At 40.7% G+C, this 26,938-nt stretch overlaps 1 protein-coding gene across 5 annotated transcripts in view; it reads left to right on the top strand.

Annotated features, from left to right (window-relative positions):
- Positions 1-26,938, top strand: part of CHRDL1 (chordin like 1) — a 448,603-nt gene that overhangs the window by 346,489 nt on the left and 75,176 nt on the right. For all 5 annotated transcript variants that reach the window (XM_052662911.1, XM_052662912.1, XM_052662915.1 and 2 more), the window contains exons 3-4: positions 6,990-7,100; positions 9,657-9,750. In XM_052662911.1, coding sequence (XP_052518871.1) covers positions 6,990-7,100; positions 9,657-9,750 — 205 coding nt within the window. The remainder of the gene's footprint in view (positions 1-6,989; positions 7,101-9,656; positions 9,751-26,938) is intronic.

The raw sequence follows: 26,938 nt of genomic DNA, 5'->3' as shown, positions 1-26,938 counted from the left end.
TACTGTAAGAATAAGACTGAAAACCAGAGGCAGGAGGCTTAAGTCCAAATCCTGAGAACACCAGAGAACTCCTGACTCCAGGGAACGTTACTTGATAGGAGCTCATCAAATGCCTCCATACCTACACTGAAACCAAGCACCACCCAAGGGCAACAAGTTCCAGAGCAAGACATACCACACAAATTCTCCAGAAGCACTGGAACATAGCCCCAAGCTTCAATATACAGGCTGCCCAGAGTCACTCCAAACCCATTGACATCTTATAATTCGCTACTGGATACTTCATTGCACTCCAGAGAGAAGAAATCCAGCTCCACCCACCAGAACACCAACACAAGCTTCCCTAACCAGGAAACCTTGACAAGCCACCCATCAAACCGCACCCACAGCGAGGAAACTCCACAATAAAGAGGGACCACAAACTGCCAGAATATGGAAAGGCCACCCCAAACACAGCAATATAAACAAGATGAACAGGCAGAGAAATACTCAGCAGGTAAAGGAACAGGATAAATGCCCACCAAACCAAACAAAAGAGGAAGAGATAGGGAATCTACCTAATAAAGAATTCCAAATAGTGATAAGTGAAAATGATCCAAAATCTTGAAAACAAAATGGAATCACAGATAAACAGCCTGGAGACAAGGATTTAGAAGATGCAAGAAAGTTTTAACAAGGGCCTAGAAGAAATAAAAAACAGTCAATATATAATGAATAATGTAATAAATGAGATCAAAAACACTCTGGAGGGAACCAACAGTAGAATAACAGAGGCAGAAGATAGGATAAGTGAGGTAGAAGATAGAATGGTAGAAATAAATGAAACAGAGGAAAAAGGGAAAGTGAATTAAAAGAAATGAGGACAATCTCAGAGACCTCTGGAACAATGTTAAATACCCCAACATTCGAATCATAGGAGTCCCAGAAGAAGAAGACAAAAAGACCATGAGAAAATACTTGAGGAGATAATAGTTGAAAACTTCCCTAAAAGGGGGAATGAAATAATCACCCAAGTCCAAGAAACCCAAAGAGTCCCAAACAGGATAAACCCAAGGCAAAAAACCCCAAGACACATATTAATCAAATTAACAAAGATCAAACACAAAGAACAAATATTAAAAGCAACAAGGGAGAAACAACAAATAACACACAAGGGGATTCCCATAAGGATAACAGCTGATCTTTCAATAGAAACTCTTCAGGCCAGGAGGGAATGGCAGAACATACTTAAAGTGATGAAAGCAAATAACCTACAGCCCAGATTACTGTACCCAGCAAGGATCTCATTCAAATATGAAGGAGAAATCAAAAGCTTTACAGACAAGCAAAAGCTGAGAGAATTCAGCACCACCAAACCAGCTCTCCAACAAATGCTAAAGGATCTTCTCTAGACAGGAAACACAGAAAGTGTGTATAAACTCGAACCCAAAACAATAAAGTAAATGGCAATTGGATCATACTTATCAATAATTACCTTAAATGTAAATGGGTTGAATGCCCCAACCAAAAGACAAAGACTGGCTGAATTCGTACAAAAACAAGACCCCTATATATATGTTGTCTACAAGAGACCCACCTCAAAACAAGAAACACATACAGAATGAAATTGAAGGGCTGGAAAAAGATATTCCATGCAAATAGAGACCAAAAGAAAACAAGAGTAGCAATACTCATATAAGATGAAATGGACTTTAAAACAAAGGCTATGAAAAGAGACAAAGAAGCACACTCCATAATGATCAAAGGATCAATCCAAGAAGAAGATATAACATTTGTAAATATATATGCACCCAACATAGGAGCACTGCAATATGTAAGACAAGTGCTAACAAGTATGAAAGGGGAAACTAACAATAACACAATAATAGTGGGAGACTTTAATACCCAACTCACACCTGTGGGTAGATCAACCAAACAGAAAATTAACAAGGAAACACAAACTTTAAATGATACGATAGACCCATTAGACCTAATTGATATCTATAGGAATTTCAACCCAAAACAATGAATTTCACCTTTTTCTCAAGCACACACGGAACCTTCTCCAGGAGAGATCACATCCTGGACCATAAATCTAGCTGTGGTAAATTCAAAAAAACTGAAATCATTCCAAGCATCTTTTCTGACCACAATGCAGTAAGATTAGATCTCAATTACAGGAGAAAAACTATTAAAAGTTACATATGGAGGCTGAACAACACACTGCTGAATAACCAACAAATCACAGAAGAAATCAAAAAAGAAATCAAAATATGCATAGAAATGAATGAAAATGAAAACACAACAACCCAAAACCTGTGGGACACTGTAAAAGCAGTGCTAAGGGGAAGGTTCATAGCAATACAGGAATACCTCAACAAACAAGAAAAAAAGTGAAATAAATAACCTAACTCTACACCTAAAGCAACTAGAAAAGGAAGAAATGAAGAACCCCAGGGTTAGTAGAAGGAAAGAAATCTTAAAAATTGGGGCAGAAATAAATGCAAAAGAAACAAAAGAGACCATAGCAAAAATCAACAAAGCCAAAAGCTGGTTCTTTGAAAGGATAAATAAAATTGACAAACCATTAGCCAGACTCATCAAGAAACAAAGGGAGAAAAATCAAATCAATAAAATTAGAAATTAAAATGGAGAGATCACAACAGACAACACAGAAATACAAAGGACCATAAGAGACTACTATCAGCAATTATATGCCAATAACATGGACAACGTGGAAGAAATGGACAAATTCTTAGAAAAGTACAACTTTCCAAAACTGAACCAGGAAGAAATAGAAAATCTTAACAGACCCATCACAAGCAAGGAAATTGAAACTGTAATCAGAAATCTTCCAGCAAACAAAAGCCAAGGTCCAGACAGCTTCACAGCTGAATTCTACCAAAAATTGAGAGAAGAGCTAACACCTATCCTACTCAAACTCTTCCAGAAAATTGCAGAGGAAGGTAAACTTCCAGATTCATTCTATGAAGCCACCATCATCCTATTACCAAAACCTGACAAAGATGCCACAAAAAAGAAAACTACAGACCAATATCACTGATGAACATAGATGCAAAAATCCTTAACAAAATTCTAGCAATCGGAATCCAACAGCACATTAAAAAGATCATACACCATGACCAAGTGGACTTTATCCCAGGGATGCAAGGATCCTTCAATACCTGCAAATCAATCAATGTAATACACCACATTAACAAATTGAAAAATAAAAGCCATATGATTATCTCAATAAACGCAGAGAAAGCCTTTGACAAAATTCAACCTCCTTTTATGATAAAAACCCTCCAGAAATCAGGAATAGAAGGAACATACCTCAACATAATAAAAGCTACATATGACAGACCCACAACAAACATTATCCTCAATGGTGAAAAATTGAAAGCATTTCCCCTAAAGTCAGGAACTAGTCAAGGGTGCCCACTCTCACCACTACTGTTCAACATAGTTTTGGAAGTTTTGGCCACAGCAATCAGAGCACAAAAACAAATAAAAGGAATCCAAATTGGAAAAGAAGAAGTAAAACTCTCACTGTTTGCAGATGACATGATCCTCTACATTGAAAACCCTAAAGACTCCACCAGAAAATTACTAGAGCTAATCAATGAATATAGTAAAGTTGCAGGATATAAAATCAACACACAGAAATCCCTTGCATTCCTATACACTAATAATGAGAAAATAGAAAGAGAAATCAAGGAAACAATTCCATTCACCATTGCAACGAAAAGAATAAAATACTTAGGAATATATCTACCTAAAGAAACAAAAGACCTACATATAGAAAACTATAAAACACTGGTGAAAGAAATCAAAGAGGACACTAATAGATGGAGAAATATACCGCGTTCATGGATTGGAAGAATCAATATAGTGAAAATGAGTATACTACCCAAAGCAATCTATAGATTCAATGCAATCGCTTTCAAACTACCAATGGTATTTTTCACGGAGCTAGAACAAATAATTTCACAATTTGTATAGAAATACAAAAAACCTGGAATAGCCAAAGCAATCTTAAGAAAGAAGAATGGAACTGGAGGAATCAACATGCCTGACTTCAGGCTCTACTACAAAGTCACAGTCATCAAGACAGTATGGTACTGGCACAAAGACAGAAATATAGATCAATGGAAAGAAATAGAAAGCTCAGAGATAAATTCATGCACCTATGGACACCTTATCTTTGACAAAGGAGGCAAGAATATACAATGGAGAAAAGACAATCTCTTTAACAAGTGGTGCTGGGAAAACTGGTCAACCACTTGTAAAAGAATGAAAGTAGAACAGGTAGAATACTTTCTGGAGAAGGCAATGGCGTCCCACTCCAGTACTCTTGCCTGGAAAATCCCATGGACAGAGGAGCCTGGTGGGCTGCAGTCCATGGGGTCGCTAAGAGTCAGACATGACTGAGCGACTTCCCTTTCACTTTTCACTTTCATGCATTGGAGAAGGAAATGGCAACCCACTCCAGTATTCTTGCCTGGAGAATCCCAGGGACGGGGGATCCTGGTGGGCTGCCGTCTCTGGGGTCGCACAGAGTTGGACACGACTGAAGCGACTTAGCAGCAGCAGCAGCAGAACACTTTCTAAAACCATATACAAAAATAACTCAAAATGGATTAAAGATCTAAATGTAAGACCAGAAACTATACAACTCCTAGAGGAGAACATAGGCAAAACCCTCTCTGACATAAATCATAGCAGGATCCTCTATGACCCACCTCTCAGAATATTGGAAATAAAAGCAAAAATAAACAAATGGGACCTAATTAAAATTAAAAGCTTCTACACCACTAAGGAAACCATAAGCAAGGTGAAAAGACAGCCTTCAGAATGGGAGAAAATAATAGCAAATGAAGCAACTGACAAAGAACTAATCTCAGAAATATACAAGCAACTCCTGCAACTCAATTCCAGAAAAATAAACGACCAGATCAAAAAATGGGCTGAAGAACTAAGCAGACATTTCTCCAAAGAAGACATACAGATGGCTAACAAACACATGAAAAGATGCTCAACATCACTCATTATCAGAGAAATGCAAATCAAAACCACAATGAGGTACCATTTCATGCCAGTCAGAATGGCGGCTATCCAAAAGTCTACAAGCAATAAATGCTGGAGAGGGTGTGGAGAAAAGGGAACCCTCTTACACTGTTGGTGGGAATGCAAACTAGTTCAGCCACTATGGAGAACAGTGTGGAGATTCCTTAAAACACTGGAAATAGAAATGCCTTCAGTTCAGTTCAGTTCAGTTCAGTTCAGTCGCTCAGTCGTGTCTGACTCTTTGCAACCCCATGAATCACAGCACGCCAGGCCTCCCTGTCCATCACCATCTCCCGGAGTTCACTCAGACTCACGTCCATCGAGTCAGTGATGCCATCCAGCCATCTCATCCTCTGTAGTCCCCTTCTCCACCTGCCCCCAATCCCTCCCAGCATCAGTCTTTTCCAATGAGTCAACTCTTCGCATGAGGTGGCCAAAGTACTGGAGTTTCAGCTTTAGCATCATTCCTTCCAAAGAAATCCCAGGGCTGATCTCCTTCAGAATGGACTGGTTGGATTTCCTTGCAGTCCAAGGGACTCTCAAGAGTCTTCTCCAACACCACACTTCAAAAGCATCAATTCTTCGGTGCTCAGCCTTCTTCACAGTCCAACTCTCACATCCATACATGACCACTGGAAAAACCATAGCCTTGACTAGACGGACCTTAGTCAGCAAAGTAATGTCTCTGCTTTTGAATATGCTATCTAGGTTGGTCATAACTTTTCTTCCAAGGAGTAAGCGTCTTTTAATTTCATGGCTGCAGTCACCATCTGCAGTGATTTTGGAGCCCAAAGAAATAAAGTCTGACACTGTTTCCACTTTTTCCCCATCTATTTCCCATGAAGTGATGGGACCGGATGCCATGATCTTCGTTTTGTGAATGTTGAGCTTTAAGCCAACTTTTTCACTCTCCTCTTTCACTTTCATCAAGAGGCTTTTTAGCTCCTCTTCACTTGACCCAGCAATCCCACTACTGGGCATACACACTGAGGAAACCAGAAATGAAAGAGACACGTGTACCCCAATGTTTATAGCAGCACTGTTTACAATAGTCAGGACATGGAAGCGACCTAGATGTCCATCAGCAGATGAATGGATAAGAAAGCAGTGGTACACATACACAATGGAATATTACTCAGCCATTAAAAAGAACACATTTGAATCAGTTCTGATGAGGTGGATGAAACTGGAGCCTATTATACAGGGTGAAGTAAGCCAGAAAGAAAAACACCAATACAGTATACTAACGCATATATATGGAATTTAGAAAGATGGTAACGATAACCCTGTATGTGAGACAGCAAAAGAGACACAGACTTATAGAACAGTCTTTTGGACTCTGTGGGAGAGGGAGAGGGTGGGATTATTTGGGAGAATGGCATTGAAACCTGTATATTACCATATATGAAACAAATCGCCAGTCCAGGTTCGATGCATGATACAGGATGCTTGGGGCTGGTGCACTGGGATGACCCAGAGGATGGTATGGGGAGGGAGGTGGGAGGGGGTTTCAGGATAGGGAACACGTATACACGTGTGGCAGATTCATGTCAATGTATGGCAAAACCAATACAATATTGTAAAGTAATTAGCCTCCAATTAAAATAAATAAATTTATATTTAAGAAAGAAAGAAAATATTCCATATATTAATACTATATTTATATTAATACTTTATATGTTGGAAATATCTTTTCCCTGTTTCTTGCTTATCTGTCTTTTCATTTCAGTTTGATCATCAATGCCAACCTTACTGGGTCATTGTAAAATCAAATAAGGAAAGCATATAAAACACTGAGCCCGTTGTAGGGGTTCTGTAAATATCGTCTATGCCTCTTTCCTTGATGTACACTAAAATGGATGGAACCTGTGATTGCTCTCGATTTTGTGATTGGGCTATGTTTTCTAACCAGCATATTCTCTATCTCCTTCCTCACAGATTCAGAGACATATTGTGTATTTCAAGATAAGAAGTACAGAGTGGGTGAGAGATGGCATCCTTACCTGGAACCTTATGGGTTGGTTTACTGCGTCAACTGTATCTGCTCTGAGGTACAGTCCCCAATGGCATGTGATTTCTGCTTTGCTCTTCAGCAGGCAGACATGCTCTCAAGTGCCTAGATGTCCTGGGAGCATTAGTGATTAAAAACCTAAAAGAAGTAAGGAGGCAGATTGCAAGGAAAAATACACATCTCTTGTCTTTTTCTTCTATTGCTTTTTGGCTTGATATTCATGGGATCTCACTGAGTATTTGCTGTAGATACTTAAGCGGTCTCTTAGCCGAATGATGTAAGACATGGAAAAAGTAGAGTGCAGGAAAAAGCTCAATATAATGCCTGGATCATAAGACAACATTGTTTTTTAATATCATTTTCAAGACTGGCCATTATCTAGGAGATTAGGATAGATTATAAACTGGTTCACTGGAAGAGTATATTTTATGTGGTTTCAGTGAATGACTATAATTACTAATAGGATTGAGGTGCTGAAATCTTGGCCTGTACCTGGTGAGGATTAGAGTCCTCTTGGCTTTGCCTTGGCTCCTGTCCAGTCACTCAAAGAGGCATTTGGATAGCTTTGCAGTAGACAAAGCAGGTAGTCCCATGGCCATGACCCAGGACCACAGCTACAGTCCATCTTTCTGAACAAGCCTCTTCTGTCATATGCTAAGCCAGGGTTTCTCAGCCTCTATACTCTTGATATTTAGGGACAGATAATTTCTTGTTGTGGGGAGCTGTCCTGTGTATTGTGAGATATTTAACAGCACCCCTGGCCTCTATCCACTAGAAGCCAGTAGGATCCACCCCAGTTGTGGCAACCAAAAATATCTCAGGACATGCCCAAGGTTACTTGGAGAGCAAAGTGGTTCCTGGTGGAGAACCAATGTACTAGGCCAACTGGGAAAAGAGACTTTATACTCGGCCTTGAGAATTGAGAATTCTGAACATATTAGAAAGAATTTTCAAGACCTGCCTCTCACTTGAGACCTCATGGAACAACTGAAACCCCTCACTAGTGCCCAGGAGTCCTCACCTGCAAGCCTGATTCTTTTGCCATTTGAACAGAAAATTGGGCTTTCAGAATTTTGAGCATATAGAAACCTAACCTTTAGGCAACATCAGGTAGTCTTAAGAAACTGCAGGGCTCTATAATTAAGACAGACCAAGTTTCCAACCCTGGCTCTGCCACTTCTGAGCTGTGTTATGTTAAGCAAGTTATTTAACCTCTCTGAGATTCCTTTAGCTTCTTCTTTAAAATGGTATAGTGGTATTACCTATTTCATAGGATTATGATAAGGGTTAAATTTACTAATCTGTCTCAGTCAGTGCATTAAAACAATGCTTGGTCATAGTCAATATTTGAGACATGCTAACTGCTGTAACATTACCATCATTATGGTTATTATTTTTATTAATGTATTAGCTCTAGAACAGAAACCAATGTAAAGCATTAAGAAGGAATCAGTTTGACCTCAGCCAGGTGGAGTAGTTTCTGATGTGCTCTGGTGATCTTACTTCAAGATGATACCACCTGGCTCTGAGGAGTGTGACATATAAGGAGGCTCCATAGTGTTTCCAAATGTAGTGCTCCAAAAATGTATTCTAGGAAGTATGCAAGAAAAGAAAAAGAGTTGTGGTAAGGTTATTCAAATTTGGATAAAAGAAGCCTGCATCTTTAAATGGATAAAGCAGTTATTAAACAGAGTATCTAGAGACTGAGTAAATGCCTGGTATGGTATGATTACGTCAGATTCTTGACCCAATGCATTGAAAATGGACAGCTAAACCTTGGGGACTGAGGCTTTACTCTCTGCAGGGCAGTGAAAATGTTAATATAATCCCAATGCCAATGGCTCAAGTGCTAGTCATCTTCTCCCTCCATCATCTTCATCACCCTCTTCCCTCACCAGAGCCTGATGGATATAACCCTTGCTTCAAATGAGTTATGAATGGAAAAGGTTAATGCAAAATTGGTTTCCAAGGTCTTCCTTTGTTCTAGCAATGGCTGAAAGCTGTCAGAGCTAGGGATCTTGTCAGTGTAAATCAGACAAGGACCCAGTCCCCCCCTCCCCTAGTCATACTAGCTAATCAGCTCAATTCCAAACTCTAGCTTCCTCTCAGAAAAATTTTAACTTGCAAAAGAAGTGAGAAGAAGCACTCAGCTTACTGGATCAAGGCAGAGTTATATGGACTCCAGAATCCATGTGCTAGTGCTCTCTCCTTGCCTAGGGGTGGGTAACAGCTCAAGGGACCCATCACTCATTATCCCTTCCTTCCATGGCATTGGGCAGGTGATTATGAAATCTGACTAGGCTCTGGGAAGAGACGTGCAGAGCTAGGGAATGGTAGAAACATCACAGAGCCAAGTCAGAAGAAGCTTCCCAGTAATTGCAGGAGGCTTTGTAAACTTGGGTAGTAGTGACCCTTAGAAAAATACTCCAATAAACTTATCAGAAAAAGAAATAAAATGCTGATTTCATTCAGTTTCTCAGCAATGCATTATTTACTGTCTGAGTGAGTCCCTAAAGGACTGTTTCCCAAATTGGCATGATCCCACTGACCTCTGAAAGACATTTATTTTGTTGTCATTGTTGCCTCTCTCTTTCAGAATGGGAATGTGCTTTGCAGCAGAGTCAGATGTCCAAGCCTTCATTGCCTGTCTCCTGTGCACGTTCCTCATCTTTGCTGCCCTCGCTGCCCAGGTAAACCAGTTTGCCTCTTTCTTTCCCAGCTGTGGTTTTCCTTCCTCTTTCTTCCACCCAACCCACCCCTTCTCCCTAATTCCCCAGAAGCAGAAACTTCCAGACAGGAATAACAATAGGACATTTTCAGGCAGCCTGCACCAGCCCCTAAATACTGTTTATAGCCCAATTGGGGCACATTGTAGGCTCTAATAAGTTATTCGACCAAGGATGAGATGGCTGGATGGCATCACGGACTAGATGGACGTGAGTCTGAGTGAATTCCGGGAGATGGTAATGGACAGGGAGGCCTGGCGTGCTGTGATTCATGGGGTCGCAAAGAGTCGGATATGACTGAGCAACTGAACTGAACTGAACTGAACAGGTTTTCATTGGGCTTTTAATCATTTGAAGGTGCCTATCAATTGAGGGAAGGGAATTTTGGCCCAGAGATTTTTCTGTGATAAACAGCCTCTTCCTGCCATGGGCAGCAGACACCAGGAGAGTTGTAGCATGGAGGCACGTGTCCTATGCAATTGCATTTGAGCATAGCTTCTAATTGAGGAGGGGCTGTTCATAAATCAAAGGAGCTGAACCAATGAGGTTTATGTCAGTATAAAGCTGCTTTCTGGCTGAATGGTCACCTCCTCCAGATTGTACAGTTATTATGTGTATATTATTCAGAGCAGCACTAAGGAGACAGCAGGCAGATACTTTTTCACAAGGCTATTAGGACATCTACCTTCCTGGTTGGCAGCTAGGGTGTTTGTCTGAGGCAGGGGCTCTCTCAGTGATACTTTGTTCATATCTGACTGACACCAGGCTCCCACACCAGAGTAGTGCAAGCATGGAATGATTCAGAAAATGCCTGTGGGCCCGCCAGCAATCCTAAGGAAAGCTAAGTGATTGTTTTAGTACCTGGGCAGTAGAAGCTTTGTAGTCCTATAAGTTGACTGTTTCCCTCAAGGACAGAGTTGGGGTCCATGGGTGGACTTTGAGGGGTTAGTAAACCTTTTTAAATTGTTGGCAGTTTTTGGTGTAACAGTGTATATGTGTAAATTCCTTTAGAGAAGATACATAGCTTTATTGGTATTCCTAAAGGAGTGTACATAACCGTAAAAACATGAAGAACCATTAGTCTCCATCATACATGGTGTTTTTTTTCAAGTAGTGAGGAACTTCCAGAACTTAGAAGAGAGAAACGAAAAGTGTCAGGGCAGAAATGGTATGACTGAGACCAGGAATGAGGTTCAGTGACAACTCAGTTAACTGAAATGTTACAGGAACAGAAATTTTGTTGAATGGAGACCCTTTTCGTCCAATGGAGACCCAAACCCTTTTTGTCACCACTTTTATAACTTATGCTTTCTTACCTTGATAAATGGGCTTCCACAGTGGCTCAGCGGTAAAGAATCCACCTGCAGTGCAGGAATCACAAGAGGTATGGGTTTCAATCCCTGGGTCGGGAAGATCCCCTGGAGGAGGGCATGGAAACCCACTCCAGTATTCTTGCCTGGAGAATCCCATGGACAGAGGAACCTAGCAGGCTACAGTCCATGGGGTCTCAAAGAACTGGACATGACTGAAGCAACTTAGCATGCATGCACCTTGATAAATACACTCTGATGAACATCTGGGATTCTTTCTAGATGTCAGATCATGCCGTGTCACAGGTTTATTATTCTTAGTATTGGTTGCAGTAGTATATGCTTTAATATATGAGAGACTGACTTGGCATGTGATCAATCTTAAAGTTATTCTTGAAATAAATCCCTAAGAGAGGTTTACTATTTTTGCATGTGTTTATTTGCTTCTTGGGCTTCCCTGTTAGCTCTGTGGTAAAGAATCTGCCTGCAATGCTAGAGACCTGAGTTCAATTCCTGAGTCAGGAAGATCCCCCGAAGAAGGAAATGGCAACCCACACCAGTATTCTTGCCTGAGAAATCCCATGGACAAAGGAACCTGGTGGGCTACAGTCCATGGGGTTGTAAAGAGTTGGGCATGACTTACAACTGAACAACAACAACAACAACAACAACATTTGCTTCTTCTGTTTAAACTGGATTACAAGGGTATAGCATGGGAGGATTCTTTTTTTTTTCATCTGCCAGGTTGCCTGTCAAATAGCCTTATAAAACCTTACCTCAGAAGTGTCTAAAAGTGGTCTAATGTCATAGGAATTGATCTAAATGGCTGTGGAGAAATTATTCTTCCCTAGGAAGGAAATTGGGGCAGGGCCCAGACACAGAGCATAGAGTGGAAGTTCACAGAATGGAAGATGGCTGTCCTCTACCCCAGCTGCATAAATGGAAGCAAGTCCTAAGAAAAAGGGAAAGTATAAGCTAGCAGTTCTTTTAAGAGAAAAAGAAAGTATTAAAAGAATTAAGATCATAAGTCCCAGAAATGAGAAAATGGAGAGAAATAAACATCATCATCTTTAAGACTTAAAAGATAGAAACAGCTGTTCATTTTCTTTGGCTTCTTGTTCTTACAGGTCACATCCTTGTGAGTTCATTTTTCTTTCTAACTGTAACCTTTAACAGTTCTTTCTGTAGGTAGTGGTCCTAAAATTCCCTAATCCTTATATGCAAAAATGTCTTTATTTTGCCCTCATTCTTGAGTGATAATTTGGCTGGGTATAAAATTATAGATTCATGTTTATTTTCCCTCAGCCCTTTGAAGATATTAATAAATAGTTTCATGACTTCTTTGTTTGTGGATAAGAAGTCTGCTTTGATTATAATTCTTCTATACATAATCTGTCTTCTTCTAGCTTTTAAGATTTTCTCTTTTTCCTTTGATGCAAACAAGGAGGTATTTTGATGTATGATTTATTTTTATTTAGCCTGCTTAGCACATGATTTTTTCCAGCCAATGGACTCACATTTTTCTTCAATTTCAAGTCATTATTTTTGTGAAAACAATATTTTCTTCTATTTTTTCTCATTCTTAGCCTTGTCTTTGGTGTATGTCATTGCATTTCATTTAATTTAAGCTCTGTGTCTCTTAATGTCTCCTTTATTTTTCCCCCTAATGATATATTGTTATACTCCCTGTAATGATACATAACTTCAACTTGGCCTTCCAATTCATGAATTGTTTCTCCAGCTTTTTCATGCCTACTATTTAGGCTGTCTGTTGGGTCTTGTTTTATTTTTAAAAACTGTATTTCCACCCATTTTTTAATTATATGTAAAAAAATCTACATATTGCCGTTCTGTAAACCCCTGTTATTGTTTCTTGAGGTCTTGTTCTCTTATTTATTGCTTTAAGGTATTTAAATATTTAAAGTCTATTTCTGATTGTTTATGCATATTTTCAGGTGTGAATTCTCACTTTTGTTAGATTTCTTGATAGCTTTCCTCAGTTCCAAAGTTCCCCTTGTTTTCTAAAATTTTGTCTAAAAGCTCATCATCCATGGGTTTTCTCTTGCATAAGTCCTTCCTTTTCAGGCCTTGTAGCTTCAGTTCAGTTCAGTTCAGTCGCTCAGTCATGTCCGACTCTTTGCAACCCCATGAACTGCTGCACGCCAGGCCTCCCTGTCCATCACAAACTCCTGGAGTTCACCCAGACTCACATCCATCGAGTCAGTGATGCCATCCAGCCATCTCATCCTCTGTCGTCCCCTTCTCTGCCTGCCCCCAATCCCTCCCAGCATCAGAGTCTTTTCCAATGAGTCAACTCTTCGCATGAGGTGGCCAAAGTATTGGAGTTTCAGCTTTAGCATCATTCCTTCCAAAGAAATCCCAGGGCTGATCTCCTTCAGAATGGACTGGTTGGATTTCCTTGCAGTCCAAGGGACTCTCAAGAGTCTTTTCCAACACCACACTTCAAAAGCATCAATTCTTCGGCACTCAGCCTTCTTCACAGTCCAACTCTCACATCCATACATGACCACAGGAAAAACCATAGCCTTGACTAGACGGACCTTAATCGGCAAAGTAATGTCTCTGCTTTTGAATACACTATCTAGGTTGATCATAAATTTTCTTCCAAGTTGTAAGCGTCTTTTAATTTCATGGCTGCAGTCACCATCTTCAGTGATTTTGGAGCCCAAAGAAATAAAGTCTGACACTGTTTCCACTGTTTCCCCATCTATTTGCCATGAAGTGATGGGACCAGATGCCATGATCTTCGTTTTGTGAATGTTGAGCTTTAAGCCAACTTTTTCACTCTCCTCTCTCACTTTCATCAAGAGGATTTTTAGTTCCTCTTCACTTTCTGCCATAAGGGTGGTGTCATCTGCATATCTGAGGTTATTGATATTTCTGCCGGCAATCTTGATTCCAGCTTGTGCTTCTTCCAGCCCATCGTTTCTCATGATTAAACCAAGTCATATGTTGTTGTCCCACCTTGGACTCCATCATGTCTGGATAGTCTGCTTCTACCTCTGTTTTCTTGTGCAGAGCTACTCCTTGGATTGGGACCTCAGCTGCAGCTGCCTTTCTTGGGCAGTCAGTCCATGCAAGAGAATGAACTTGGGTGGGTAAACTATGTCAGGCCCTGTTTACCTGTGAAGAGTGTGACTCTAAGTCCTCAGACTTACACAGGAAGCCATTTGTAGGCCATAGTTCTTGCCCAGCTGCCTGGATATAGCTATCTATATCTGGTCCAAATGGCCAGTGGAGCATATCGTGTTGGCCCTCATTTATTGCTGTACTTTCCTTTTGCCTGTGTTTTATTTAATAGAGTTTCCTTTTGTTTCTGAGGATGATTTTGCAGTTTTAAAGTTTTATTTATTTATTTTTACTTTTATATTTCATCTCTTATTCTTCTTTGTTTGGAAAATAGCACAGCATTTTCTCATGTGCTCACTCTGCCATATTGACTTGGAATGCAAATCAGCAATTCTTTCTTTCTGTTGAAGATAAAACAAGAATAAACAAGTTTAAACTATAGCAGAGAAGAATGGAGTTTGATAAAAGACAGAACTTTAGGACGCAGTGATTGTTAAATCCTAGAATAAATGACTAAGGAGAATTTTAGTCTCTTTACTGCATGTTTCTGGAAATAAAGAGATATCCATCCATCTGAGATAGAGTTGGCATAGTTTTGCTTTGAGACAGGGCAGTGGATGTGATGACTTCTCTGTATTCCTTCCACCCCAATTATTATTAGGCATGAGGAAACTCATGCCTTCAGGGCCACAGGAATGTTTGGTCAAAGGAAGGTGCTCTAGTTTTGTGTCTTAACCCAATGGAAAGCACTGTGATGAAAACATCTTCACTAAAAAATAGAATAGTTAAAGCCAAGGTAATGAGCAAGTTCTGTATCAAAAAGGGAAATCAAATAAGGGAGCCATATATCCAAGGTTTTATATGCAATCTTACAGCCATATCAACTTCAGGGAGTGTTTACTGGGTAGTGATGGACTTGGTGGGAAGGTCCTATCTGCCATGCCTAGAGCCCATCTTCCACTGGAGGAGACAGAGGAGACTTTACGCCCCTGTCTGTTTCTGTGTATCCCATGGCTCTTGCTTTCTAAACTTCTTACGCCTTGAAATTTCCAAGGTTCTCACCTGCATTTGAGCTTATCTCATGTAGCTCCTGCTGAACCATGGAAATCAGTGTATGCAGACTGCTTTTCCAGAATTACCAAAGAGAAATCTAAATCAATTCTCATGAAAAGCAAGTGAAAACTTTTTCTCCAGCACTTCCCTTGGTCTCCATGGTAGAGGTTAAGTCTTGATCACATACTACAGGGCTCTACTGGGGCCAAAGTGGCTGGTAGTACAGGAAGGGTAGAGCATTCTTAATAAGAAAGTCAAGACTGTATTGGAGTCAGAAAGGTCATTAAATTCATCCCAATCTCTAAGCAGGAGTCAATCTATTATCCCTAACGAGAGATTTGTTGGAAATGGAATTTCATATCTTCTCTTTTGAAGGGAGTTGAATGGTAAAGGGGAAAGGGGGAGAGAAAGAATATGACTTGTTTCCTTCTGTTCTTCATGTATAATTTTATCACCAAGAAATGACTTTTGTAGTGATTAGGATCCTAAATCATGAAATTATGTAACAGTTTTCTTAATTAGCCATTCCATTAAGAATTTGTTATTCAGAATGGATAAATTTTGGTTCCATTAGAAGTAGTCCAACATTCCCGGGTCATTAAAGAGCTGTTATAAATTTGCCGAAATATCTGACTTGATCTGTTACCAGAGACTTAATCTAGTGTTTGCTTTAGGCTAGATGTGAAGAGGTTTAGTTCTATGATATGGTTTTAGTAGAGAGAGTGACAGTGTGGTTTTGCCAAGAGAGGCACTCCTCACCCCAGTCTTTCACATTCCAGTTAGGTTAAGGAAACACCCTTTCCACAAATGCCCTGTGCTCCCATAAGGAGATACTGGAAGTCCTATGCCATTTCTCTCTCAACAGGAGAGCTAGTTAGCGAATATAGGCATTTCTGCTATAATGCAATATGTGCTTTTCTGAAAATCCTCCCATTCTGCAAAACTGTACACTGAAAAATAACAGGGCTTAAGGAAAAAACAAAATTGGAGCAGACAGTTCTGAACTTGTGCAACTTTATAACTAGAGTGCTAATAAAACAACTATACTAATAAAATACTAGTGTGATTTAAAAGGCATCTTAGATTTCTAATAAAAAATATTACAGTAAGTAGAGACTTCATCCTTTAAAATGGTGACTTTAGCTTGAAGGAAGGAGGTATAAGAAAGGGTTGAAGCCATTGAGTTATAGAGACAAGAGAAAAATGCCCAAGATCAGAATCATGTGATAAGCATTTGGAAGACCAAGCATATGGCCAAACCAAGCCAAGAGGAAGAATGTGTGGTGAATAGCAATAGGATAGAGTACTGTGTCCTTTCGTGGTTTGCAGAATTTCAGTTGTGTTAGTGTATACTTGGCATCTAGTTACCGTCTCTTGATGGTGCAAAATATGAATTTGCTAGGAAAAATCATGTCTGAACCAATGCAATTTCTTTTTTTTTTGCAATTGCTATTTTATATCAATATCATTTTCTTATCTACCACTTACATATGAACATGTTTGAAATACACAAGTCTATACTCTAGCAGAAACAAACTATGTAAGATAGGAGGTAGCTATGTAGCATTTGGCCTTGGACAGTTTAGAGTGAGGGTTGCAAATCACTCAGCCACTCTGAATCTTTTCTTTTGGTCTGTAATCGCTGCCCTGTCTGCACTTTGTATTCTTGTACATTTGTATAAAAAGAGGAGTCTAATTGTAGGACTATGTCTGTTTCCATGTCTGTGACTTCCAGTGTTTCAGAAATCAAGTAGACAAGTCTTTTTAGCTCCCTCCAATTGTTTATTTTTTTTTAAGGGCAAAAGTTCAAGAGGGAGATGTATCTATTTTTTTTGTTGTGGTAAAGTACACGTAACATAAAATTTATGACTTTGCAGTGTATAATTCGTGACATTAAGAACATTCACAATGTTGTGCAACATCACCACTAACCTAATTCCTGAAATTTTTTACCACCTCAAAAAAGGGAACTCTGTGCCCATTAAATAGTCATTCCCCATTACCCTCCTGCCTTAGCCCCTGGCAACCACTGATTTGCTTTCTGTTTCCATGGATTTTATTATTCTGGACATTTCATATAAATGAAACCATCAAATATGTGACCTTTTGCATCTGGCTTCTTTCACTTAGCATAATGTTTTAAGATTTATCCATGTTGTAGCATTTATTCCTTTTAGTGATTGAGTAATATTTCATTGTATGGATATACCACATTTTGCTTATACATTCATCAGTTGATGGACATTTGAGTTGTTTTTACCTTCTGGCTATTGTTAATAGTGCTATGAACATTCAGGTGTAAGTTTTTGTGTGGCATATGTTTTCTGTTATTTTGAGTATATACCTAGAAGTGGAATTTCTAAGTCACAGGGTAATTCTGTGTTTAACTTATTGAGGAATCGCTTCCAAAATTTAAAACCATCTCATTTTTTTATGATTCATGTCTGCTGCCACCTCATGTCTGCTGCTGATTGCTACTGTTGCCATCATCCATGTTTGATCACCATTGTGCTCTTCTTGGTCTTTTTGCTCTTTTCTGAATTCTGTATTCACTTGCCTCCTGGGTTTGATTGAAAAAGATCAACTCCTTTTACAGAGTAACAGCTAATTAGCATATTATTTTCCTTCAGTAAGGGAACTACAAAAGTCACAGTATACAAGATGATCAATCAAGGGTCATTTCTTTTCATACAAAAGATTTGTTTTTTACGGCTTTGAGGGATCTTCATTCCCTGACCAGGGAGTGAACCCAGGCCCTTGGCAGTGAAAGCACCAAGTCCTAACCACTGGACTGCCAGAGAATTCTCAAAAGATTGGTATATTTTTAACAAAACTCTTTCTGAGTCCAGAGCTATCCAAAAGCTTGAGGATTCTGGAATGTTGGTCTCTGGGATAGCAGAGGTTATACTTTACTGTTGTTATTGTTATTATCATTGTTAGCATTCTTATACTGATTGTTGAGATGTGGCCACAGAGATATTCGCTATTGATCAGTAGGCCCTCCATATCGATACTGACTGCCCTGTTACCTCTTAGACCTCTTTCACTGTCTTCCATGCTTTATTTCCATTATTTTCCTCATACACTTGTTCCTTGAACACTGCAGAGTATAAAGGGCTAAAACTTCTCCAGGAAATGGGCACTTAGCTTGCCTTCTGCCAGGTCAAGTGATCTTTGTATCTGGTAAACCCTGGGGATTTAGTTGCTTTTTTAAAAAGAATATGATTTCCTATTTGTATTTGAGGAGCCCTTATGCCCCTGGAGAAGGAAATGGCAACCCACTCCAGTACTCTTGCCTGGAAAATCCCATGGACAGAGGAGCCTGGTAGGCTACAGTCCATAGGGTCGCAAAGAGTTGGACACAACTGAGCGACTTCACAAAATATGCCATATAAGAACAAGACATTTAGGACAGGTATGGCTTTCTGTCGTGGTAGAGCACAGCTCTTCTCTTTCTTTCTATGGATGTTAATCAAAATTGGCCCCATGCAGAGGTGAAGAAGGTGGCGCATTATTCAGGAATACTGAAAAGCCCCATTTGTCTGAAATAAAATCTTCTGTGTGCTTGTTATATTTTTAAAAACCTCCACCATTACAATCACTCTTCTGGGTTAAGACACTGTTTCCCAAAGTTTGCTGCAAGGAACATAATTTTATGGGATAATGATAGGGTTAACTAGAGAAAACATTTATATGGTCAAATAAACTCGAGAGTTTCTGGATTAGAGAAAGATAAATAGGTTTCTTTTTTTTAAAGATAGGTTTCTTTTAATACAGGACTTCTCAGAGCCTTTAAAATATTAATATGCATTATGAATCTATAAGTGAGAGTATGGGATGCAGTATTTTCCAAACTTATTCAGCCATGGAACTTATTTTTGGCTGTGTGTGCCACATGGCTTGTGGGATCTTAGTTCCCCAACCAGCGATTGAACTCATGCCACCACAGTAAAACTGTGGAGTCCTAACCAGTGGACCTCCACAGAATTCCTCAGACCTTTTTTTTTGTAGAGCATTTTGAAAGATTAGTGTTCTTTAGTATATGTTTTAGGAAGTCTTTGGATTGTGCCATTCCATTTCTAGAAGCTATTTGTAGCAACAAGCTATTGAGAATTCCATGGACAGAGGAGTGTGGTAGGTTATGGTCCATGGGGTCACAAAGGAATTGGACACGACTGAGCAACTAACACTTATTGGTAAATATAGTATCTTAGTTTGGAGAAGTTCATTCAAGTAGCAAGCTGTTTTAGAACAGGACCTCAAATTCATGTTACCCAAACTTTAGCATGCTTAAAGGGATTTGATAAAATGCAGACTGCCCTACACTAAAATTTCTGATTCGTTTGGACTGTTGAGGGTATTCTGCATTTTAAAGAAGTACTGCATTTTAAACAAGTACTTGAATGGTGGATGACAGGGTAATAGGGCCCAGGGGAAAGCTTGATAAAGGAGGTCAGGAGCACAGCCTTCAGAGAGGAATCCTGGGCAAGATCTTGGAGAAGAGGCCCCTGCACATCTGCAGAGGGCCGTGGGCAATTTGACAACATTGTTTCTCTGGTAATGCGGAGCACAAGCACACTGGAAACATACTTTGCCTGTGTGACACTCCTCTCAGATCAACCCTGCAGTGACATGTACTCACTGTTCCCTCTGGCTGGCCTCCATACTCTCCCAGAGTTCCCACCCAACGCTTTTCTCTCTTGCCATCGTCCACATTCAGAGCCCCTGGCTGACAGGTCCAGAAAGAAGGACCCTCCGTGGGGAGCTCACCCCTTTACCCCACCCACTGTCCATGACTTGTTGGCGAGAAATGAATGGCATTTCTCGGAATTAGCCCAGGAATTTCTGCTGATAAACAAATGAAACTCTCAAAGGGAAAAGCAATCAACATAGTTTGAAATAAAATCAGTGTTTTCAGCTTAGTCTGTTTTCAACTTAGTTTGAAATAAGAGTCACATCTAGGGTATTTTGAGGAAAGGATTAGTAAAATGTCCTTTAGGGAGATTTCTTCCTGGTTGCAGGGCTGATCCAGAGATTAGGGCCTGCTTTCTGAGTAAGCAGAACAGGAGATGCTCACCTGCATTTCCTATGACCTGTCCAGCTAGCATTGTGTCAGACTCCTCCTCTTCCACCCTTCTTCCCTGCTAAGTTACCTGGTACCTGAAATGCTGTTATTCTTAAAGCTTCATCTTTTTATTTCAGACTTTGATTCCTGATAAATTCATCTCTCTTTGGAGGTGATAACTCTTATTAATCACTTTTTAAAACTTTTTATTTTTATATTGGGGTATAGCTGATTAACAATATTGTAATAGTTTCAGGTGAACAGTGAAAGGACTCAGCCACACATATACATGTATCCATTCTCCCCCAAACTCCCCTCCTATCCAGGCTGCCACATAACATTGAGCAGAGATCCCTGTGCTATACAATAGGTCCTTGTTGGTTATCCATTTTAAATATAGCAGTGTACATGTCCATCCCAAACTCCCGTACTATCTTTTCCCTTCGGCAACTGTAAGTTCATTCCCTAAGTCTGTGAGTCTTACTAATCATTTTTCATTTGATCAGCACACAAGATTTAGAAAACAGAATCTGATGGTAGTGAGTGGTGGTGGTGAGGAGATCCTGAGGCCACTAACCACAGGGGCAGGAGCTGGGCAGATGTGGCGGGGGGTTGGATGGGGTGGGGGAGATATGAAGGAATAAGCCAAGGAAATCAGGCTTTCAGTTCAGTTCAGTCACTCAGTCATGTCGGACTCTTTGCGACACCATGGACTGCAGCACGCCAGGCCTCCCTGTCCATCGCCAACTCCCGGAGTCTACTCAAATTCACGTCCATTGAGTCAGTGATGCTATCCAACCATCTCATCCTCTGTCGTCCCCTTCTCCTCCCGCCTTCAATCTTTCACAGCATCAGGGTCTTTTCAAATGAGTCAGTTCTTCCCATCAGGCTTTACCTTTTGTATAGTCCTGTGGAGAACAAGCCTCTCTGTATTGTCAGAGATAAGTTCTTTATTCGTGGCAGAAGGCACAGTGATTTCTAGAATGAGTTGCCAGCTCTCAAGCTTTTCACTTTGGTGGTGTTAACTTAAAACCAATATGTTACAGAAGTAACCAAATATCCTTGCTATCTGTCGCCTAGAGCCAAAGGGTTTCACTTCAGGGTTTTGGATGCAAAATGACTGTAATCCAAAATTTTACCAGATTATTTGCAGTCACTAAGATAAATAGCGGTCTTTATTAGAGTGATTTTCCTCTTGATTTTTGTATCTAGATTTTTACACTGTCAGCTATTCCCTCAAAGTGATTTTAGAAACTGGCGGACTGAGGGTGTCAGTTATTGAAATCTGTTCCCAAATTCACCTCCTCACAGGACTCCATTTTTTTGGCCATAAATGTAGTCTATTTTAGAAATATCTTGATGTGTTGTCTCTTGTCTTCACCACATACACGCTAAGACCCAGAGAGTGGGAAGTGATCCAGCAATAGGTGTGTGGCTGCTAAAACAGGGTTATATTTTTTTAGGGCTGCACTCCCTGAATTGGAGAGAGGTTATGAAGTATATATACTGTATCTTTAAAAGAAATGGATAAATCCAAATTGTCTGCAGGAGGGGGACGAAGAAGCTTGTTTGGATATTTTTTTTTTAATTGAGTAGAAAGGGAAAGACATCAAACTTGGGAGTAGAGATTATTTTTAAAACAGAGAGATAAGATAAGTGTCCCTGCAAGTTTAGTTTTTCTCTCCTTTAGCAAATTCATGCAGCTTTGATGTCTTCACATTTATGAGATCATGCCCTCAGGGATCTAAGGTCAAATCAGAGTCCACACTCACCACCCTACCTTTTATAAGCTGTATTCCTTCATTATTTTAATAGGTGAAAAATGGGGGATTAAGGTTAGGGAGCAGAAGGAGCAGGGAAATGTGGCTTGCTTTCTTCCTCACTTTGTTTCTCTATTTCCCTTGCTCCCTCTTCCTTCCCTCTCTTTAAAAATCTTTTTATTTGTGAAAATTTTTATGGAATAAAGTATACATATATTGTAACAAAATTTCCAATTTTAATCACTTTCAATTGTATAGTTCTGTGCCAATAAATGCCCTTATATTGTGTAACCCTCACCACCATCCATATCGGGAATTTTTTTCATCTTCCCAAACTGAAATTCTATTCCTATAAACCACTCCCCATTTTTCCTCCCCCAGCTCCTGGCCACCACCATTCCACTCTCTGTATCTGTGAATTGACTCCTCTAGGCACCTCATAGAAGTGGAGTCATGCAGTATATTTCTGTGTATCATATGTATGTGTGTATTTCTGTGTATCATGCAGTATATTTCTTTTGTGCCTGGCTCATTTCACTTAGCAGAATGTCTTCCAGGTTCATGTATGTTGTACCATGTCTCTTTTTTAAATGGAAATGACAATGGAAAAGAAATGTGAGAAGAGACTGGTGAAGAATCTAGCAAATGTTGGTTTTCTGAGCATATTTTTCATAGGATGAAGGAGACCACATCATCTTTGACAGTGACAGACATGACAAGCAATAAGTCCCAGTGATAACTGTGTGAAATGCTGGGTTTTGAAAGACAGACATATTCCTTATTAATGTTTCCCAGGGAATTTCAGAGAGCATCATGTATTAGGAGCTGATTTCCAGCAGGTTTTGTTATCTTTTGGAGAAGTCCTTAGGGATAGAACTGTTTCCCTGTTTCCCTTTACCTGGCCTCCTCTCAGATTGCTATTTGAGGGCAATCATGTCTGGAGCTATTTGGTATGGTTTTATTAGAAAGATTACTAAGGGATTAACTAGAGTATGAAACCTATGAGGCAATGTTGAAAGGAAAGTGAAATTACTGAGCCTGGTGAAAGGAAGATCAAAGGAACTTCAACAAACTTCACAAAGATAAATGGATTTTAGAGCATGCAGATCAGCTTTCTCCTTCCATCTCCAAAGGGGAACAGTGGGCAAAAGTGAGCTTCAGCTGAAAAAGTTAGGTACAAGGAAGTACTTCCAGGCACAAATAAGGGGAGCAGAAGTCTTTTTAATATTTATTTTTAATTGAAGGATAATTGCTTTACAATTTTGAGTTGCTTTTTGCCATACATCAATATGAATCAGCCGTAGGTATACACGTATCCCCTCCCTCCTGAACCTCCCTCTCACCCTTCAAGGTTGTCACAGAGGACTAGGTTGAGGGGGAGCAGAAGTTTTTTGAAAGTCAATATATTATACCTCAAGCCTACTGCTGAGTAAGAGGAAGATGCACCTACGTGCACAAATACACATAATACAATTCAATTAACATGAGGGTCGAAATAGACAAAACTAAACTATATTGTAGAGGGAGGTGCATAAATGTAATACAACTATAATGAAAACCGAGGCAACAATTGTCCCAAAAGTCAGGATGGTGGTTACGTCCAGTGGAGAAGGATGGAGCCTTCTGGGGTGTTGGCATTGCTGTCTTTCTTGATCTGTGTGGTAGTTACAGGGATGTTTGCTTGCTAATCATCAGTTCAACTGTACATTTATGTTTTAGGTGTGTCAGTTGTATTTCCCAGCATAGCATATATTTAAATGACACTACATTTTCATTTGTTTTGGGTAGTTATGATTGGAGGCAAAAGGTGACCAGAAGACCTTTAAGTGTTACAATCAAGCATAAGATTGTGTATATGCATATAGCTGTTTTGAGACTACTATTTTTGTTTGATGGGGTGCTCAGTTGCTTCAGTCATGTCCTACTCTTCTGAGATGCTGCTGACTGTAGCCCACCAGGCTCCTCTATCCCTGGGATTTTCCTGGCAGGAATACTGGAGTGGGTTGCCATGCTCTCCTTCGGGGGATCTTCCCAACCCAGGGACTGAACTCACGTCTCCTGCATTGCAGGCAAATTGCTTTGCTGCTGAGCCACCATGGACAGAGGAGCGTGACAGGCTGCAGACCACGGGGTCACAAAAAGTTGGATTATTTTTGTTTACTTGTTGACATTATTTGGGGCTTCTGAGGTGGCACTAGTGGTAAAGAATCCGCCTGCCAGTGCAGGAGATGTAAGAGATGTGGGTTCAATCCTTAGGTCAGGAATATCCTGTAGAGAAGGAAATGGTAAGCCACTCCAGTATTCTTGCCTGGAAAATCCCATGGACAGAGGAGCCTTATGGGCTATAGTTCATGGGGTTGCACAAGAGTACACGACTGAAGCAACTTAGCATGTATGCATACATAATATTATTTTAGCCTTCTGGGTGTTTGGTTTCATCTGGTCTGGGTTTTGTTTGTTTGTTTTTACACAAGGCAGAACAATACCAAGGGCTTCCCTTGTGGCTCAGCTGGTAAAGAATCCGCTTGCAATGAGGGAGATGTGGGTTCAATCTCTGGGTTGGGAAGATCCTATAGAGAAGGGAAAGGCTACCCACTCCAGTACTCTGACCTGGAGAATCCCATGGACTGTATAGTCCATGGAGCCACAAAGAGTCAGGCACGACTAAGCGACTTTCACTTTCAGAGCAATACCAAAGCCTGGAGAAGGGTATGCTCTCTGTTCTCCAGTTATGCCCTTGGAACTAGTAAGAAGGCATTTGGGGGCATTTGTGGAGCTTTGACTTCCAGGCTGCAGAGTGTATTGGCATCTGAATGAAGCCATCTGGCTTCAGGTCTGTATTACTGACCAGAGGCCCCATTTGGCATCCAGAATCAGGACCACATTTGAGATGGAGAGAGAGCTCCAGTCCTGTGGGTATGCATTCCCTCCCCCCAGGTGAGGGTGTGTTGTACTAGCAAGACAGGGTGGTGGCGAGGAAGGCACAGAGCCAGAAAAGACATGGGATCTAACCCTGCTGTTTTCCCAGTTCCCCATGGGACTTTCACAGAGCCAGCTAGCATCTTTGTGCCTGTTTTCTCAACTTGTAAAACAAGTGTGATGATATCTACCTTCTCTGAAGGTTGGCATTAACTGTGAAGACCAAGTTGATGTGGGAAATTGCTTTGAAAAGTCTAAAGGAATTGCTTTGAAAAGTCTAAAGATATATATATATATATATGGCAGTGTATAGCAAGGGAGAGAAAGAACATAAATCCCCAGTCCCCAGATTGTATCACTAAGAGAAAATGAAGGCAAAGCCTGAAACTCAGTACTTGTTCCCATAGAACCCAGTGACAGCCGCCGGGTGCTCAGACACAGACCATATGTCTCCAGCCTCAAGGAAAAGTTGTGTGGTGGGGGGGAGGGGTCTAAAGGAAACAGGTGACAAGTTCAGTGCATGTCAGGCAGAAGGATAAAATAAATGGCATCACCTGTGCCTTTCTTTTCTATTTTCTTTCTGATTAGATTTTCAGAGGTGCCCTGAGTGAGGGTGATGCCTAGTGATGCTGATGTTTTCAAAGCAGAGTGATCTCTTGGCAGAAACATGGGGGTGATGCTGTGAATGCACTCAGAGACAAGGTCATAATCTCTGGGCTGCCTTGAAAGCTTCACAGAGATTTTTGGAGGCAAGGCCTTACCCCTCCCACTGCCCCCAGTCATAAAAATGTTGAGTGGGATTCTTTGTATTGTTGTGTGCTAGTTAGCCTGCCATGATTCCTGTTAACAGGCCAGGACTGCTTCACACCTGACTTTCTTACTAACATTCTGATTGGAACCTGTCATCCAGTACCTCGTGCAGGGAAAAAGCCTGACCCTCCTGCAGGGGGCCTCTTAGACCACTGGGATCAGGGGAAGAAATGATGGCTATAGTGCTGTTTCCCAACCGGAAAAGATCACCACCACCTCCTCCCCACCATTTCTCCTAGAGCTTTGGAAATGTTGGGAAAATGTTTTGGTCATCGCACTGATTGGGGCATGTCCTTGGCACTTAGTGGGTGGGAACCAGGAATGCTCAATGTTTCACATTGGGTAGGAACACAATGCTTCCTTGGTGGCTTCCCAGGTGGCTCAGTGGTAAAGACTCTGCCTGCTAATGCAGGAGACGTAGGTTTGATCTCTGGGTCAGGAAAATCCCCTGGAGAAGAAAATGGCAACCCACTCCAGTATTCCTGCCTGGGAAATCCCATGGACAGGGGAGCCTGGCAGGCTATAATCCATGGGGACACAAAAGAGTTGGACATGACTTAGCGCCTAAACAAAAACAAAGAAACAAAATGCAGTGAAGATGTGTTCTACTCCAGATTCCAGTGGTGACCCTTTAGAGAAACATTGCACAGACTCACCGAGAGGAACCCAGGAAAGGTAGTCTCCCAACCAGAGTTGATGGTGCACATCCACTCATTCATTCATTCATGTACTCATTCATTCACTTCACAAGTGTTCACTGAGTACAAGCTTGCAGCCACGTCCCATGTATGGTCCTGAGGTTTCAGAGTCTCTGCCTCAGAGAGCTCACAGTCTAGCAGGACAGGCATAATGAGATCATGACATCATAATGTGATGAGTACCCTGGTAGAGGTGTGGACAGAGGCCCAGCAGGCAGAGATGGGAGAGAGAGAGAGAGACTCTACGGAAACTAGGTGCCTCAGAGAAGAGCCCACATCTGACATCAGGGTGGGTTCTCAGAGATGAATAGGACTTTGCCAGTTGGAGAAGGGGAAAGGGGAGGGTATGCCCAGGGCCATGAGAGGCTGGTGTGACTGGAGTGAGTGTGGACCATGCAGGAGAGAAGAGGTTGAAAAGGTCAGGTTGATGAAGGCCTAATCTCAAAG

The sequence above is a fragment of the Budorcas taxicolor genome, chromosome X (genome assembly GCF_023091745.1).
Source record: "Budorcas taxicolor isolate Tak-1 chromosome X, Takin1.1, whole genome shotgun sequence".
In the NCBI taxonomy this organism is placed as follows: domain Eukaryota; kingdom Metazoa; phylum Chordata; class Mammalia; order Artiodactyla; family Bovidae; genus Budorcas; species Budorcas taxicolor.
This window is presented reverse-complemented; position numbering and strand designations above follow the sequence as displayed.